The sequence below is a fragment of the Bacillus rossius genome, chromosome 7, assembly GCF_032445375.1.
Source record: "Bacillus rossius redtenbacheri isolate Brsri chromosome 7, Brsri_v3, whole genome shotgun sequence".
Taxonomy (NCBI): Eukaryota; Metazoa; Arthropoda; class Insecta; order Phasmatodea; family Bacillidae; genus Bacillus; species Bacillus rossius.
In genome coordinates, this window is record NC_086335.1 from 965,282 (window position 1) to 985,230 (window position 19,949).

The 19,949-nt window shown below is 38.8% G+C and overlaps 1 protein-coding gene across 4 annotated transcripts in view; it reads left to right on the forward strand.

The window, feature by feature from the left end:
* The window catches only part of LOC134533631 (CCR4-NOT transcription complex subunit 6-like), a 515,868-nt gene extending 497,634 nt beyond the window's left edge, over window positions 1-18,234 (forward strand). For all 4 annotated transcript variants that reach the window (XM_063371129.1, XM_063371126.1, XM_063371128.1 and 1 more), the window contains exons 11-12: window positions 1,361-1,500; window positions 17,032-18,234. In XM_063371129.1, coding sequence (XP_063227199.1) covers window positions 1,361-1,500; window positions 17,032-17,111 — 220 coding nt within the window. In that variant the 3' untranslated portion in view covers window positions 17,112-18,234. The remainder of the gene's footprint in view (window positions 1-1,360; window positions 1,501-17,031) is intronic.
* Window positions 18,235-19,949: the final 1,715 nt, after the last annotated feature.

The following is a 19,949-nucleotide window of genomic DNA, read 5'->3' on the forward strand; positions in this document are numbered from 1 at the left end:
AGTGTTAACTGCAGCAAAAAGGTTATATTGTTTAACTTTGTTTTCTTGTGCATGCTTTTAAGAAATTGTGCGCTCGGATTTTTATTTTTTACAGTATTTCTTTGGATAAGTTTTACCATTGTTAAGGCATTTTTCCAAAATTTTTTTTACCCCTTGTCAAATTTTCAGCTCGTTCCTTTTAAATGGCTACCCCAGTTACAGAGTGCTTTCGCAAGTGAGTTTCTTATTGAGGATCACTTATTAGTATTATATATTTAAGGCATTGAAGGCAACTTTGTTCATTCCAGTATTTAACCTCTAAGATACTTGCTGTGCATTTATCTGGAATTACAGAATTGTCATGAGTTTTGGGGATAAATTTCAAGGCAAATGTTCATAGAAAAAGAGAAAATATTATTAAGCAACTTGACTCAAAATGTGATGATTATTTTTCGTGAATAATACATAGAGACAAGATTATGTAGTTAATTGTGATATAACCTAAATATCACCAAAAAGCATCTTAACACATCACATAGCACCAAATTGTATGTTAATGCAACATAAAACATCGAAAGGTAGGTACTATCATGACATTAATTATAATTTTCATTCAAAACATAACTTACATCACAATAACATAATGTTTAATATATTAAATTCAATGATTGTAATGTATTCAGTATAAAGTTTTTACAAAACTATATGTACTAATTAGAGTTGAAAAATTTTATTTTACTTTTTTTTTTATCCTAAACTGTTATTTGTAATTAATTTTTATGTTATGAAATTTTTCAAATACTTGCAGATGTATTTTTATTGTTGTGAGTGCATCATCTCTCGGTCAAAATTACACTGTTTTGGTGACATATTTATCATAAAACATTTATGTGTCATATGTGTTTAATAAGATGCTATCTTTATGAACAAACAGAATCCAAAAAAAATAAAATCAATAACACCAAAATCTCCTGTTTCTAAAATGAAATTGGCCTAAAAATAAAACCATAAAATCTCGTCTCTAATGAAACAGTATGGTGGACACTTTAAGTATGAATGAAAAACGGGGTTCCTGGCCATCAGCATCATTGTCCAAGGACAAGTGAGCATGTTGTGTGCCAGGACTGCGTTGCCTCGGCCACACGTGCACACCTGTGACCACTGCAGTGCTCGTGCCCACCTCTGCTTACATATTATTTGAATCACTTAAATTGAAATGTACTCAACACAAATTACTAATCACTTTTTGTGTTGGAATTCGAGCATATCTTAATTCATTTTTTTTGTTGTAATTAATGTTTTAGTTATTCATAGAAAAGTGATAAAAGGGGAAGAACATGTGACCATCGCAGGGAAGTGCCTCAGAGTGCCTGTGCTCTAGGTTCGACTTCAAGGGCACGATAGACTACATATTTTACACAAGGACCAGCATGACGCCTCTGGGTTTGCTGGGCCCCGTGGATTCTGATTGGCTAAAGGACAACAAGATAATTGGCTGTCCGCATCCGCATGTACCTTCAGGTCAGTAAGCATGATTTTATTATTACAAAATTTTATATTATTGGCCATGACCATAATTGTTTAACTTTATGAAATCCAGCTCAGCCTTTTAAGTATTTTACTTTCACATACACAGAATCTGACCCTAATTTCTTAAGACAGCTAAATGTGGGACCAGGATGTCTATGCAGTCAGCACACTAAACTATACCAATACAGGTACCGTCTCCAATGGGGTCACTCCTAAAGTTTTCACGTGCGGAACATGGCTGATGGCTACTGGGTTTCTTCAGCATGCTTCTTGCTCCTACTATACCACATTGCTGCAACCTAAACAATTACGAAATGTCCCGTCGTGACTAGATGCAAGAATATGGATTATACAAGCCAGTGAAATACACTTTTAGCAACCCAGGCTACAGCTCTCTCAATTTTTAAATCACTGTATTAAGTTTTTATGTTTTCTAGTCATTTTCAGGGTTTTGTTAGGTTTTATATAGGGATGGGTCGATTCGATTCTCCGATTCCTCGATACCACCGATTAAAAAAATTTGGGTACTCAGTATCGGGTACTAAAAAAGGACAAGGTAGGTTAGGTATCGGTTAAGTTAATTAAGCAAATACAGTAGTAATATATTTTCGTCTGAGCTTTTCTTACATATTTTAATATATCTTTCCTGCCGTATGCGCATAAAATTCCTAATAATGCTCATTATTATTAAATATTAATTTTATATGAATAAAAATAAAAAATAAAAACAATGTTACCGGGCATGTTTAACCTCTAATTAAAAATCCACGATCGAAGAACTTTATTCCTCACTCATGTATTAGACGTAAATAAATTGTAAAAAGACTAATTAATTTTATTTACAGTTAAGAAAAGTCCATTGTTTTTTGTGAAGAAAGTGACGGTTATGAAACGAGATCAGATCACGTGTCGTCACCATTTTAGTTGTGATCCATTCAAGGATGATGGTTTCAACAAAACCTCTGGTGCCCATAAAACAAAGTCAAGTCGAAACGTATTGATTCGTTGCGTACGGGACAAATCGTATAATGAAAACAACAATCGATTTTAAAGAATTCTCTGGCCATACCGCCACCAGAGGCTGGTGTTTATTACTTGCAAAGGAAAACCGTAATTCACCGTCGTGCTATTGAGGTTACTGTAAATTGTTTCGCATAATATTATGCTATTTATTTGGCACAAATATTGTTTTGCTAAAACTATTTTCAAGTGTTTTGCTAGTTTGTTAGTAAAACGAATGTTCGCCGACTGTCGTTACAAATTACGTGGCAAATGGTCTGATATTGTATCAACATGTCTAAAGTTTGGGAACATTTTCGCATCAATAGTGAAAATGACAAATATGCAATTTGTAATCATTGTAGTGCGCAAATTTCACGGGGCTGTACTTCCAAATCTACAACCAATTTAATGAAGCATTTGAAATCCCGGCACACATTACTACCAGAAAAACAGAGTAAACTTTTGTTTATAGCACTGTCACCAACGAAGTCAAAAGGTACCACAGAAAAAAGTAGTTCTACTTTTGAACCCATTTTCAACAGAGATGTTATGTTATCGGCGTTATCGCCTGTTAAAGAACCCTGTCTAAATGTTGAACATTTTTGTGCACAGCCTAGTACTAGCAAACAAACTTTATGTGAAGATGCTTCTTCACTGGTAGTTGAAAAAAAAAAAACCTGAACATTTAATCCTAAGTTTATAATTATCCTTTATGCATGTTATTATCATTACGTAATGCATTCAATTCTTAAATAGTTTTACTTATGTGACCCGAATTACCAGGAATCTAAAACTTGAATGACTCTGAATCAAGAATCGAAATTTAGGAATCGGTACCGGTATCGGAATCGATAAAAATGTGTGCTCAACCCATCCCTAGTTTTATACTTGCATGTAAGTAATGACCGTTTATTTCTTATAAGAGGTATTCATGTGTTTGCAACATGTTTTGTGATCATAATTTAGATTTTGTGTTTTTATATTTCTGATGTTTTTTTTACTTTATTGTTATAAATTAGCTTTTAATGTTATATATTTTTGCTTACTCATTTAAGTTTTTATGTGATTTCACATATTTATTTTGTATTATTTGCAATGGTTCCTTGTCTAAAAGTGGGATGATGCAACATCTCATGACAAGGAAGTCAGGATAGAAACAGTGATATTCATATTAATTCTACAAGCATGGGAAATACTCTAGAACTGGTTGAGATGCTTTTGGCATGTGCCCGTGATTGGCTGGTATTTTTATGTATAATTTATGTAGTGACTATGGGAAATTACATCACAGGGGTGCCTTTGGACCTTCCTTAGGACAAAGGGCGGCCATGTTCGTTAGTCAGTTTCTGGTCAAGATACCAAATGGTCGTGCGTCAAGCAGCCGCTCAAAATTAACATAAGAATGTAGAGGCAGAGAACTTTCTGGCTGTGGTTGGAGCTCTACCGTTTATATTAAACCTTTTTGTTTCCATTGTTTCAAGCTTTTATTTAGAAGTTTTGACAACAGTCGCCGGTAATTGCCCACAACAAGAATAGGCTAAGTCGACATTGTTTTGAGGGCATAGTTCTTCAGCATGTACTGTGAGTTGCAAGCACCCACAGGATTCACTAATGAACAGTATGTATCGTTCAACTTTGGGAACCAACTGTAAACTGATGTTTGTAGCCATTGAAGATGTTTTGTGCTACCAGTTTGTATTCTCATTCTCTATATGTCTTTCATGGTCGGAAGATGGTGGTTAGTTTTGAGTTGTGGATTTTTCATAAAAGAAAAAGAAAAACTGTTAAAACCAGTTTGTGTCCAAGAGACTTTATTTCAGTAATCAATCATTGAGACCAACATTTTTAGGAAACTTGACATTATTTTGAAACCCAGTAAATTCTTTTCTTTAAGAGTTTATGTATGTGTAATGTAGACCAATTTGAGCTAGCCGGAGGTCTGAATTGCCATATTATGCTTGCTCCGAAGTAGTTCACATGAGGTTATATTTTAATATTGTTAATATATTAGTCAAAAATTTTGTAAATATACCAAATATTACTTATTATTTTTTACAAATTTACTCTTCATACATCAACTAGCAAATGCAATGGTGAGCAAGTAGCCAGAGAAGTTTACAAGTCTTTAACTTAAAGGCAGAATTGCAATTGCCCATCACCTTCGTCTACCCAATTCGTGACCTGCAGCCAATCAGAGGACCCAAAAAATTTGTCAAAAGTTAGGCACACTCATGTCTTTGATGGCTAGATGGATGGATTGTATTCATGATTTGGTTGGCCTGTCAAGTTTTGCCAGAATACTGACATGTGGAGTTGGTACAGGGTGGGGCAGTAGGTGTGTATCGGTTTTGAAAGGCTATACAAAAATACAGAGAAACTTACATAAATGAGGTTTATTTTATTGGTATCAGTATACATCCCCGTATTTTTCTTTTGTCAAGTTCTGAAGATCACATCAGGAAGACTGTGGCCATCAGCAGCGATGCATTGATGGTGATTTCGAAATGCTTTGACTATTTTTCAGCACATTTTGAGGAGTGTAGTGGCGATTACCTCCCAAATTTGCAATTTCAGTTCTTCCAAGGAGTGAAGACGATGTTTGAAAACCCCACAGGAAGAAGTCGCAAACACTCAAATCCGGGGCCCGCGCTGACCAGGAAAAGGTTTTCAAACATCGTCTTCACTCCTTGGAAGAACTGAAGAAGCAAATTTTGGAGGAAATCACCGCTATCTATACTTATATTATAAAGCTGAAGAGTTTGTTTGTTTGTTTGAACGCGCTAATCTCAGGAACCACTGGTCCGATTTGAAAAATTCTTTCAGTGTTGGATAGAACATTTATCGAGGAAGGCTATAGGCTATATTATATTATCAATAACATTAGGGATCCTTACTAAAAGTCCAATTTAGAATCAAATGCGTTGGAGGGGGTTAGATACAACATGCAGTACACGTACGAAGTGTGTGTTGACAATGCCGCAGGCGCATAGAAGTTTATTTCCTATTGCCTATTAACATTGTTGCCACACACTAGATGCCTTATCATTCTTAATTTTCCCATACAAGTAAAAAACACCCATGTGATATTAACAATGAAGCAATCAGTGTCCTCATAAGAGTTCAATTAGTATTTAAATACTTTTTATCACTTTAAATCGCAAACCTAAACTATTGTTTTGTTTCCTCTCTCCGTGTTTAATTTGTTTTTTTATTGCCCTTTTTTCAAGTATATATATTTTACAGACTTGAAACTTCACAGTAATGTTCCTTATGTTACGCAGGATGACATTTTCCGAAAATTAGATCCCATGGGTGGTTAAAACCAGGCAACAGTGGGTACTTTGTCTGCATGAGAACAGGATTTTGCATTGTTCATGCCTTCTGCGTCTCCATGGCAACGGGCATCGCGCGGCAGTGGCGTACCCACAAGGAGGGGCATGTATAATGAGCGGCGCAAGAGTGATCTGCCTGTAGACTGCCGTAGCGAAGTACGGGTACATCAGTTATACGGTGCGTGCACAAGTCGGGAAACCATCGGTGCTATTCATTTTCTCTCCGGTACAATATACAGCATTGTAATAAATTTTCACTGAATTTTTTTTAAATTTACCATTACTGTAAATGGGAGATGTGGCTTAATTTTTTTCCATTAATATAGCCGTGCGAAGCCGGGTCGGGCAGCTAGTACCCCTATATGCTGAAAAGCTGTCAGAGAGTTCCGAAATTGCCTTCATCAATGCATTGGTATGTAGACGGGCATTCGGCGCTTTGCATGGCCTCAAACGTCTGTAAAAGCTTTTGCCGACCTGTGTTAAAAAATATTTGAGTCACTTATAAATCCAATTTTTTATTACTGCGATACTGTTTATGGTGATTTAACCGAGGTGCAATGCTAAAGGTTACAGCACATTCAAAATTTGTGTGTCCATTTTAATTTTAATTTAAAGAGTCGTGAACATATCTCCCCGTACTGCAATAGGTTGTCTTGGCTAAAACTGTACAAAAGATGACAGTTCCATTTCCTTTTACTGCTTAAGAAAACATTAGTGACACAGACCCTGTCCTATCTAGCTGACAAGTTTCAGTTCCTCGGTTCATGTCATGGTATAGGCACACGTTCTCAGAGTAATTGTTCTTTACTCATCCCCCAACATAAGACAGCTGTATACTCAAAATCTTTCTCTGTGACTACTGCTCGTGCCTGGAATAAATTAACCGAGTCAATCAGACTTCTAAATTCCCTTTCTATGTTTAAGAAAACATTATTGAGGTACTTGCTTAGCTCCAATAATTAGGCATAGCTGTGGTATCATATGTGTGATTGAATATGTGTGAATGTGCATGTATATGTATGATTTATTATAAGAAAATGTATTGGTGTGTGTGTGTGTATATATATAAATTGTTTGTGTCTTAGTTAGTTTTTTACATAAATATTTAGGTTATTAAATATATTTAAATCTTTATAACTTTAGCATTAGATAAATAAAATAAATAATAGTTTGAAAAACTAAAAAAAACATGCTTTTATAGACAATCCAACTAAAAAATAAAAAATTAATTTTAATAAATTTCAATTAAGAATAGCATAAAAAATTTTAATAAATACAAATAAAGAATAGTGTAAATAAGAAAAAAAATGTTTTTATTGTAAAAAAAAAGCATGGGGTACATGGTGTCAATAGTTATAAATATTTTATGGACATATATGAGTAGAAGGATTGTCATTTTGATAATATCTTAAAAAGCACCCCACTTAAAATAAGGCAATAAATAAATAAATAAATAAATAAATAACAAATTATAAACACAGAATGCTGTGTATTTTCAATTTGCACGAGCAAACGCTCAGATGTATATAATGTCTTAATTGATAACAGGAGTTCGGTTGTTCTGACACCATATTATCGATGCCAATATGCCGATAGCAACCAACGATACCTGATAATACTATTAACATTTATAATTACTGGCAACACTTTATAAATAATTCTTAAACATAATGTTCCTTATAAATTTGTTGGTAAATACCATAATTTTATTTTTAAATATAAATAAAATTATCTAAAATTAAAATAATCTCATTTTAACACATAATGGTCAGATAAACAAAACATCCTATTGCTTACTCATAATTAAACAATAGACACTTAATAATATTTATTTAGATTTACCTGTTCTTTATTTCAACGAATTTCTTCCGGAGGACCATAAATATATTAAAAGTCTGATTTAATGAATACAAATATGACAACGAAACGATAGCCAAATACAAAACAAACGACACGACTGTATGCGGCCCGCCATCTTGCCGAACTGTTTATACGACACGCAAAAGGGGCAAGTAACACTTCACACAACAAGGACATAAGTCACAAAGTCCGAACATTCCGCCCCCGTTGTTAGCTCCAGGTAACAAACACAAAGGTATATACAGCAAGGAAAAGAAAGCAATTTGTTACAGATTACATGATCTTGTTGAATTCTGTCCTAGATCATAACCATTGTCCACTGGCAAAGGGCACAGTTTAATCACCGGACGTTGCAAGACACTTGTAGCAGTCCGGATAGTAGCCACCCGGGGAATTCGGTCTGGTCCTGGGTGAAGAGCTTCAATTCGAGCGAGACCCCATTTGAGTGGAGGGGTGTGCTCATCTTTGATCACGACCAAATCTCCAATCTTGGGCTGACCACCTGGCTGTGTCCATTTGCTTCTCTGCTGGAGTGAGTACAAATATTCCTTTCTCCAGCGTTTCCAGAAATCTTGAATTATACGTTGGACCAGCTGCCAGCGATTTAATCGGTTAATGTTGAGGTGGGTGATGTCAGGTTCGGGTAATGATGTTATGGGCTGTAGAATCAAAAAATGAGCAGGTGTTAGGACATCAAGTTCTGACGGGTCTGAGCTGATCTCACAAAGAGGACGAGAGTTTAAGACCCCTTCGATGCGAATCAGGATGGTCGAGAGCTCTTCATAAGAAAGGATCTGTAAGCCAATGACTTTAGTTAAGTGGCTTTTAACAGACTTCATGCCAGCCTCCCATAACCCGCCAAAGTGCGGTGCTGCTGGGGGGTTGAAATGCCATGCAATTCCTTCCTCACTCAGCTTATTGCTCACTTCAGTGTTATGGGTTGTCTGTCTTACCAACTGGTAGAGTTCTTTGAGTTCTCTATGAGCTCCAACAAAATTAGTTCCACAATCACTGTAAACGTGGGCTGGCCTTCCCCTTCGAGAGATGAAGCGAGAAAATGCTGCCAAGAACAAACTGGTTGAGAGATCAGAAACCAATTCCAAATGTAGGGCTTTGGTGGCAAGACAAACAAACAAGCATAAGTATGCTTTTGTGGACTTGCAACCACGAGTGCGAGTCGTGGTAACCTGAAAGGGCCCACCATAGTCCACACCAGTATGGTGAAAAGCAGTCACTTGTTGGACTCTAGGAGATGGAAGTTCTCCCATGGTTGGAGTGAATGGAGAGGGTTTAGTGCGGAAGCACTTAATACACCCACGTAAAACCCTTTTGATGACAGAGCGTGCACAAAGAATCCAGTATCGTTGGCTCAGGATGGCTTGCAAAGTTCGAGGACCAGGGTGCAAATGTAAACAATGAAAATGATTGATTACCATTAACGTGAATGGGTGATCTTTGGGCAACAATATAGGGTGTTGAACAGAATAGGGAAGGGATGCCTGACTTAACCTCCCTCCTACACGGATGATACCCACATTATCCACGAAGGGGCACAAGCGCCGAATTTGATGAGAACTGCACTGCCCCTTGTCCAAGTTAACCTTATCAGCTGCAAAGCATTGTTGGGCATGTCTGATGCAAACTTCCAAGCCCCTTTGCAGTTCCGTAGTTGTCAACGGTCCCAGAGAACGCCTTTCCTTAGGTTGACGACAGTTGTCTGCAAACCGAAGGCAATAAGCAACAACACGCTGCAGCTTGCTGAAGGAAGAGAATCTGGCAACAAATTCTAGGGATACCTCTGTCACACAACTTATTGCTGTAAGTTTTTCTTCACATGCAATGGCATCATCAATTACCACACTACCCAGGGTATCGTTTGGCCACTGGCTGTGAGGCTGTCTAAGCCATGGGGCTCCAGACCACCACAGAGGATGATCAATAAGTTGTGAGGGCAACAAGCCACGGGATGCACAATCTGCTGGGTTGTTTTCAGTGCGAACATGTCTCCAGAATTCCTTATCAGTTAAGTCCTGTATGATGCTGACACGATTTGCCACAAATGTTTTCCATCGGTGGGGTGATGATGCAATCCAATGAAGAACAACTGTTGAGTCTGACCATGCATACACTTGCATGATGTCCAGCACCCCCTTGTATACATTGGTCACAAAACTGATTAGCTTGGCTAACATCACAGCTGCACACAACTCAAGGCGAGGCAAAGAGATCCTTTTCACTGGTGCTACTCTTGATTTTGCCATCAATAGTGAGACCTTGATTCCACCATCTGAAAACATTGATCTGAGATAGATGACACACGCATAGCCAACCTCTGAACTGTCGCAAAACCCATGCAGTTCATGAACAGCGTTTACTGAGCCTGATACACACCGAGGCAGTCGAAGTTGTGACAACAAAGACAGTTCAGACTTAAAATCACACCACCTACATAAGACCTCTGGAGGAAGCTGTTCATCCCATCCTGCTCCAGTGAGCCACAACAGCTGTACAAGAGACTTGGCATACAAGAGGATGGGCGTCAGCCATCCAAGGGGATCAAAGATCCTGGCGATATTTGAAAGAATTGCCCTCTTGGTGCTTGAGCTGTTTAATGGAGTCATCTGATAAGAAAAACAGTCTGAGCTAGGGTTCCACTGTACACCAAGAACTTTCACCACAGCTGGCTGTTCTTTGTCAAAAGACATAGATGCTGGGGATTGTAGCTGGTCTGAGGACAGCCATTCAAGCACTTCACTATGAGTGCTGGCAAACTTCCTGAGATGGAAGCCACCAGCTGCCAACAAAGCAATAAGTTCCTTTTGAAGAGCAATGGCTTCTTCAACACTATTGGCCCCTGTGACAACATCATCCACATAGAAATCAGACTTCAAAACATGAGCTGCTTGAGGGAAGTTACATTGCTCATCTTGGGCCAGCTGATGCAAGGTGCGAATTGCTAGATAAGGGGCAGATGAAACTCCGTAAGTAACAGTCTGCAAACGATAGTCCACTATAGGATCGGTTGGAGAACAACGCCACACAATTCGCTGGTAGTCTTGATGCTCCTTGTCCACCATTATTTGCCGATACATTTGTTTGATGTCTGCAGTGAATACAACTTTGTGTACACGAACCCGAAGCAGAATTTCTCGAACATCTGTCTGTAATTTGGGTCCGGTCATCAGCATGTCATTTAGACTCACGTCTCGCTGGGTCTTAGCAGAAGCATTGAAGACAACGCGCAGCTTGGTGGTGGTGCTTTCTGCCTTGATAACTCCATGATGAGGAAGATAATAGGCTGACTCAACATCATGCAATGGGTTGGCAATGACATCCATGTGACCACTCTGCAAGTAGTCCTCCATGAAGGCCTGGTACTCGGTACGCAGTCCAGGTTGCTTGACAAGACGGCGCTCCAAGGCCTCTAGACAGCGAACAGCGTGTGCTCTTGAGTCTCCAAGTATTGGTTTAGGTGAATGGAATGGAAGGGAAACCACGTAACGTCCAGAAGGTTCTCGATGGTGAGTGGTTTTAAAGAAAGCCTCACAGGCTTCATCTTCTGGCGATAGATGTGCACAAGTGGGGAAGTCCTCTATTTCCCAAAACCTTTCAACCACAGTTTCTAGAGATGGCGGAGGGCACATAGTCGATACGAAGAGAGTGACACTATGGTTGGTTGGTTCAATGGGACTGGGCACTTTACCCATAAGAATCCAACCAAAAACTGTATCCAATGCGACCGGTGAATCCACATTTTTTACTAGCTTGTGCCCCGTGAGTATATATGGAAACAAATCTGCTCCAATCAAAATATCAATAGAACTTGAAGTAGCAAATGTCGGGTCAGCCAAATTCAAATGAAGTACATGATCCCACATGTCAGAATGTACAGGAAATGTGGGCAAATCTGCAGTTATTTTCGGTACAACATATGCAGCAAGTGGCAGTTGTGGGTTTGTTTTGCCAACTGGTTTAATGCAGCATTTAACTAATCCCTTTGCTGTGTGTAAGGGAGCTTGTGATAGTCCATAAATTGGTAAGAACGCCTTCTGACGAGTCAACCCCAAAAGCTGGGCACAATGTTCAGTTATGAAGCTGGACTGACTGGCTGAGTCTAAGACTGCTCGAAAATTCTGGTAACCACCGACACTGTCCTGTAAATCCACCAAGGCAGTGGATAATAACACGTTTCTGGGTTCTGATTGACCAGGTCTCTGAGCTGTAGCCAATGCAACAGCTGGTGTAGGTTTTGTTGCTGCAGATTCAGGTGGAGAATGCTGAAATGAAGTTGCTTCTTCTTTCAAAAGTGTATGCGTGTTGGCTTCAGTGAAGTGCAAAAGCGAGTGATGTCTACTCTTGCATGAGTGACAGCTGGTTTTTGACCAACACTGTTTCATTTGATGAGATGCTCCCAGGCAGTTTAAACAAAGGTTAAGTCTCTTGACAATCTGGTAGCGGTCTTCTGGCTTGCATTGTACAAACTGTGGACATTTGTAAAGTGGGTGGTCACTGTCACATACACTGCACTTTACAGCAGAATCAAATGTGTTTCCAACAAACAGTGAAGTGTGTTGTGAGCGAGACTGAGATACAGTGCTATAGTTTGCCTGCCTTACTCGATACCCTGACTTACTGGAGGCTCCAGACATTGCCTCCGAAGCCCGGCGATGACTTTCAAGGAAGGCTAAAAACTGAGCAAATGTAGGCATTTCTGTGTCACTCACAGAAATATGTAGTTCCCATTGTTGACGTAAATGGTTATCTAGCTTCCTCTCCAAAAAATGTAGCAAGAGTGGGTCCCAAGAATTTACTGCTAGTTTCATAGTACGCAATGCAGCCATATGTTCATTTAACACTGACACCAAGACACTTAATGAAGCAGGATGAGCAAGAGACACTGTAGATGCCTGCATAATTGCATCAATGTGGTGTGACACAATAAGCCTGAGATTTTTGTATCTCTGTTCAATCAAATTCCAAGCTACTTTGAAGTTCTCATTGATCAATGGCAGGGATTGGATAAGAGAGAGTGGTTCTAGTGACAGTGATGTTTTAAGGTATGATAACCTTTCAATATCGTTCAAGTGAGCATTGTTTACCACCAATGTGGTAAAGAGGTTAGAAAAATTAAGCCACTCTGTTGGATTTCCTGAGAAATGTGGTAGTTTTATAGCTGGAAGAGTTACTTGAGATGGGTTGTGCGAAGTTGGTGCTTTCGTGCCGTCATGCAATTTATTCTTGTTGCATGTGGCAATGTATATTGCCTGAACACGATAATACGTGTCGTCGAAAGCATTTAGGCGATCACTGTGCTGTTTTTTATTGAAATCCGGGTCATCTTTGAGCAACATCTCCAAAGACAAGTGATCGTCTTCAAAACAAGTACGCAATTGTGACAGATCACGACACGTTGCGATAAACAACTCACGTTGCGTATCGTCACTCATCACTTTATCGGCAAGTGCATCGGCACGACATAACCTGTTTTCCCCACGCTCGAGACGAATCTTTAACACTTCTGTCTTGTCATTCATTTTGCCGTTTGATGCACAAAACAGAAATAAAGGGAATGAAAGTTTGACAAATAAAGTATTCACCAACACTGCGACAACATGAGATCAAAAAAAAAACGCTATCACAATAGATGAGCGTCACGAGACACGACACAAATACACGCACGATTACTGGTAAATATCCGGCCCGTGTGGACCAAATGTTCTTTATTTCAACGAATTTCTTCCGGAGGACCATAAATATATTAAAAGTCTGATTTAATGAATACAAATATGACAACGAAACGATAGCCAAATACAAAACAAACGACACGACTGTATGCGGCCCGCCATCTTGCCGAACTGTTTATACGACACGCAAAAGGGGCAAGTAACACTTCACACAACAAGGACATAAGTCACAAAGTCCGAACATTACCTTTAAAAATTCAAGTTGATTGATATGATCTGGCAACAAAGCTAGGTTTTGAAAAACAATCCTTGCAGACATTGTTTTTCCCAATACCACAGATACCTGTGCCGGTAACTTGATTTCCACCGAGAGCTGAATATCTGCCATCTGATATTAGTATCTGGTATCAGAACAGTCATAATTAAACCACCAATTAACAAATAACAGCCTGTGATGAATAAGAAATCACTGTTTGACTTGCTCTCCGGTTTGCCTTGCAAGTCCCTCCCCCACCCAGTAACTTGTGTATTGATTGCACCAATGAAAGTTTGTTGCATGTAGTATGTTGGTTTTTTTTTACTCACACATCATCTGATATATGAAATAGTGATGCTTACAGTTAAATATATGAGGCACATATATATAGCCTGAGCACGCTATCTACGTCTAAAGGGCCTGCTCAATCCTTTTTCAGCTGCTTCTTGCTCAGAAAACCAATTATTTGTTAACATAGTATTTCAGATCTAGTAACCAATTCTCACAGGTCTGTCTCCAGGACATAGGGCTTGAGAGAGGTGGGTTTATAGTACTTTTTCAAGGAGTTTAACTTTTTCAAACTTGTAATTTTTCTATGGAGATTTTTACTTTGGGGTATTTCAATTTTCTTATTTAAAGTCTTTGGGCGTGAAAGTGCATTCTTCACTGGGGCAGCCTCGCTAGTTGTCAGTCAAGACTGTTTACAGCTATCGGGCCCCAGCCTTGGGCCAGCTTATTGCCAACTCAGATGTTGCCCGGGCTCTCCGGGCTTGATACTTTCCTGCAAGCCTGCAGCTTTCTGCCTTCTCACACAGGCTTCCTCCCTCTAGACCAGAAACTTCACCTGTGAAGCTGTACGCGACTTCCAAGACTACCTGTGTTGCCCAATGATGTATCAGTCACAGTCAAAGTGTGTCCACTAACCACCATGAATACCTTTTCCACTAGCATGGTAGCTAGTCCAGCCCTCGTTTCCTCTGTTTTCCACTGTGTTTCGATGAAAAATCAGTTGTGGAAGAATCGGGAATCTTTCCCAATAGACTCTTCAAAATCCACAGGTAGTTTACTGTTAAAGTGATTATTTCAAAGTCTAATAGGTGTGTTATGCTATGAGTCAAGTTGCCTAGCTTCTGTGTTGTGTTACTGTGCTTTTTCTTTACTATATCTTGAGTACATAGTCTGAGCCCACATTATTGTGGGTTCATTAATACCAGTTCGAGAGTACCATCTGTAACTTCAGTGTGCCTCTGAATGATGTTCTATATCCTTTGGAATGAGCTGCTGTGTAGTTCCTATGCCTTGTTCCAAGGCGGCGTGAATTCAAAAAACAGCTACAGAAATAATATATTTTACTTCAAAAATTTATGAGATTACAGGCGCCTGGAAGATAACAAGAATTGTAGCTTTCCCCCCTCCTTCCCCCAACTCTCCGCGCGGCGCCCTGCCTTTGACACGTAACTGACACCGTACAGCTGGGAGTTGCGCGAGCCGCCGACGCGTGTTTTCGAGAGATTTCTGCTGTCGTGACGGCTCGCGATGACGCTACTGGCCCCAGCCGCTCTCGTGAGTTCTGGAATTTCACTGGGGCCTATATATAGGTCCAAGGACGTCGTGAGGGGAGTCAGTCTGAGCAGAGAGTTCAGAGTGAAGTCGGGAGTTTTCCCGCGGCAGAGTTTCCGGGCGATAGAGTGGCGAAGTCCCTGGACGAAGGTTCCAGGGCGAAGAGTTCAGTTCCGGGCGATAGTGTCACGGGCGTGGCGAAGTTCCGAGCGAGGCGTCAAGTGGGATCTCGGCGAAGGGGAAGTGTGACGGCGGCGGCGGAGTGCTGCGACGGAGAACCACGAGGGGTGCTGCGGCGAGAGTTGCGCCAGAGGTGCGGCCCAGCGAAGTGTGTGGAACAAGTGACTGAGGAATAGACCTTTCTTTAAGTGCAATTCATTATTTGCCAATTTAAGAGATTATTTGTAAGTGACAAGTAGTGGTAATAAATAAAACTATGTGTGATAAAAATCTTTAATTGTGCTATCCTTTACGAACCCGCAGTAAATTGTAACAATATGTTTTCATAATTATGTTTCTGTAATAGTTATAAAGTAAATTCTTGAATCTTAAATTTCATAACTAGCAAAAGTATAGCATTAAAGTTTGTTTTATTATTTATTTGAAAACCTTATTCATGTAAAATAATTTGATCCACTAACAGTTTCAATAGGAAATGTAAATTTAATTATGTAACTATAGAATTGTAACACCTTCTCAATCTCTGAATTTGTTTTAATAATTGTGTTTTATTCAGTATGCATCCAAGCTTTTGTATTTAATAATAAATTATTTAACTAAGCAAAGATGGACGGTTACATCATGATGCAGGGAGTGAATGGCTAGCAGCCTTGTAACTGTACAGTTGAGTCCATGACTTGGTGCATGTTATACATTACTGCATGTTGTCCCCTACTGCACGCTTCTGGAGAAGTGCGCAACATTTTTCATTGGGTGGCAGTTATATGAAATTTAAAATGTCAGTAAGCAGTCATAGACTTTGGAGTCAGTTACTCAAGAAAGTTTAAAGTAAACATGTTATAAATGGCAGAACTGTGCGGATGCCTACTTGACACACATAGAATAAATCTGATTTTCAGCAATTTAATTGTAGCACTATTATTAAAATGCTTCAAAAAACTATACACATTCATAAAAACACTCTTGATGTAAGTAGAAAAGTTTTAGTGAAAGGTGATAGGGGCAGACTGCAAAACTGCTCAGTCCTTGGCGTGACTGAACGAGCATTGGAGTGGAAGGGAAGGGAGGGGGGTATCGCTACTCCCGTGGGAAGTCTGTGTGGAAGTATGTGCAGCTCAGCGCATGTTAGAGAGCCAGCCCGGTCGGTCAGCAGTGTGTGGACGTGGCCGGCCAGCGACCTTGGTTACATTACACATGCAGCAAGTTGTACAGTTCATATGAAGACAATCAACATGTTTAAGAAATGGAACCAAGTCTAAATTTTTTTTAAATTTTCCAATCTCCTCAGACGTGTTTGTTACTTCAAGAGTGTTTTTCTGTAGATTCAGGAGTTGACTTTATTATATATTTCTTTGGAAGGTCTTCAAATGGAAATCAAGCAGAATTTTTCAACCACAAATTTTGAGTGAACACTTAAAGTTTTGGCATTACAAGTGTAAACACACTGATAGATGTGACTTATACTTTTTAACGGTTGGTACTGTCATTTTCAGCATTTTTACAATTCTTTGAAATATGGTGTAGTGTTTCACATCTCCTCGGTCTTAACATAGTTGGTACAACAAGCTACATGAAATGTATGAAATGAAGTTCACCATGTGCTGAGATGTAATGTTGTAGTGTGAGGTGTGTTGCCGCCATGTTGCAGACCACTTCCCGCTGCTGGTGGAGCTGGAGATGACCCCCAGCGCGCCCCCCACCACCAACGGGCTGATCTCGCGCAGGTAACACTCGGGGAGGCCTGCCGCGCCCAGCTGCGACCGCTGCGACCGCTGCGACCGCTGCGACCGCTGCGACCGCTGCGACCGCTGCGACCGCTGCGACCGCTGCGACCGCTGCGACCGCTGCGACTGCCTGTGCAATGCCACTTTGTGATATCACTCTGAACTGACGCCACACCTCGGGAGTACAAAATAAAATATCAAAAACTTTTTTTCCTCGTTTTCAATGCATTTTGTGCCGTTGCGTACTGGATGTGTTTTTTTGTGTATGTGTGGATACACATGTGTATTTGTGTGTCTGAGGGGTTTGTGGGGGCAATCGGTGCTAACATTTTATTTACGAGAGTTGAGTGAAGGATTGTGAGTGGGCGTGAGAACTTTGCATTTTTACAAAATGTATTCTAAATCATTGTTTTATTCAGAGTTTCCAAATAGCATTTCTTGGTAAATTGATTTTGGCACTAATTGATTTTATTTGGTTTTTTATTCTAACCTAAATTTTTTGTCTCGTGATAGTTTCGGTTTAATATAAATTTCATTCGTGGCATAAGATAATCAGTCAATTAGTATTGAAGTGCATGAAGAAATTTTAAACGAATAATAATTTAAAAAAATTACATTTATAACAATAATAATAATACTGAAGTGTTGTGGCTTTTCGTAGCCAACTGAATTTGTGCTGTTGCACTTCCACAAGACATAAAACTATCAACTGTAAGGTTTATGGAGTGTCAATTGTTTAGACTTTATGTAATTACATTTAGTTCTAAATTTATTGTTAGTGTTATAAGCTTTTACAGATTTTCTAGATCTGACACTGCACTTTATACTTTTAATAAAATTAAAAATGCAGGTGATTTTGTCACTGTGCACTTTAGTGTATTTTTATTTAAACGTTTTCATTTTTTACAATAATTTATATAAATAGTGAAACATTATATGTAATTTTAAGTTGTTTTTTTTATATTTAGGTTTAGACTATGGAAGCTCATTCTATAACTTTTGTGAATGCTATGAATGATTACATTATTTTGATACATTTGTTTATATGGTATCATAGAACCAGATTTATCTCAAATATTATCCTTAAAGATATGTAGTTAATAAATGGAAAATATTTATACGTACCGTATGCATTAGTGCAATTTTTAACATAAACTCCTGTACTATTATTTTAAGGTAATTGGGAAGAATCATAATTTGTGATAATTTATAATTGAGTCTGATGTTGATGAAAGGTATTCATGTAATTTAAATTTAGAATCGTCAAACATCTTTTATTTAGCATTTGTTTTTGGTCAGTTTCTAAATTTCCAAGAAGAAAAACGCAATATGTGTAGTAGGTTATATATTCACTATAGCACTATACATTTGATACAACCCTGTTTCCAGATGTTTGGAAGTATTGTACCTCCTAATCCATTTTTGTTACGCACAGAGTTGTTCCAATATCAATACCCCAATGCCCCAGCTGAATATATAGTACTACCTTCAATCTACTTCTCTCCTTTCTTCTTCCTTTGTTGGTATACATGTACATAACCTGTTCATCTTTCTCTCTAACACTAGTAATGAAGACACAATGCAACAGCAGCAAGTATATCCTCTTTTTCGAGAGTGTTTTCCCACCTCAGTACAGGATGCCACTGCTCTTAAAACAAACAAAACTTGGCAGCCCGCGACTGCTATCAATCAAATGATGTTTGTCCAGTCTATACTTGTAAGAATTATTCAACTTAAATGGTTGTTTTGAAGTTAGGAAATCTTATTTTAAAAATTAAGCATACATATATTCATAATAAAAGAGAACCCTAGTTAACATTTTTTTAAGGGCTAGAGAAAAAAATGGAGTAAGCAAAGGGACAGTGTAGATGAAAGACTACATTTTTACTTAAATACTATCTCACAAACACCACACATGCCTTTTTGAACTTGTTCTTCATTCTTTTGAAGTCAGTGTTTTTGAAAACAAATGGTTTTCTTGGAATTGAAAGTATTTGATCCTAAACAATAAATGAAATAATTAGAAGTGGGAATTATGTTAATGAAATTTTGATCGGTGTCATTGTGTTTCATTATTTATGTATTAAAATTTTCATTGTCACTGCCATACATAGATATTGGAGGCTCAAATAAAAACAAATTACCTCTGAATGTCTTGTTTGACAATACAACATGGCTGCAATAAAATTAAATAAGTTTAACTGCAGTTCATTTTATGTCAAGAAAGGTTTTACTAAAATATATACCGTATATACTCGTGTATAGCGCGCCCTTTTTTCCCCTCAAGTAAAGGAAAAAAATAAGGATGCGCGCTATACACGGAAAAAAAAAAGTGAGTAGATGAGGCGGGGAGGAGTGGAAGTCGTTAACTGCCGGTTGACGGGTGACGTTTCTGGCCAGCCCCCACACATACGCACAAGCAACAAGGCCTCTCTTTCACACACTCACACACACACACACACACACGTGCGCGCGCAAGCTCGCAGGTCTCTTGTTTATTTTTAGACCTCCCCCTCTACAGCTAGTAAAATAAAAGAGAGAGAGAGAGAGAGAGAGAGAGAGAATGTTGACACCAGTCCCCCTCCCACTTCCTTCGCTTCGTCGCAGCTGCTACCGGTGAGTCATCTAGTCCTCCGTGTCACATTCCTGCCTGCCTCCCTTCCTCCCGTCCACGAACCAGTTGTGACGATACAGCGCTTCATTATCTTCCGTCTACACAGCAGAGTTTAAGTATTTTCCTGACGCATCACCACACATCAATTTAAATTATCATTTGTTTCATACGTAATTACTTAACAGGTACCACAAAATGTTAGTACAATTTATTTACGGGAAAAAAAAA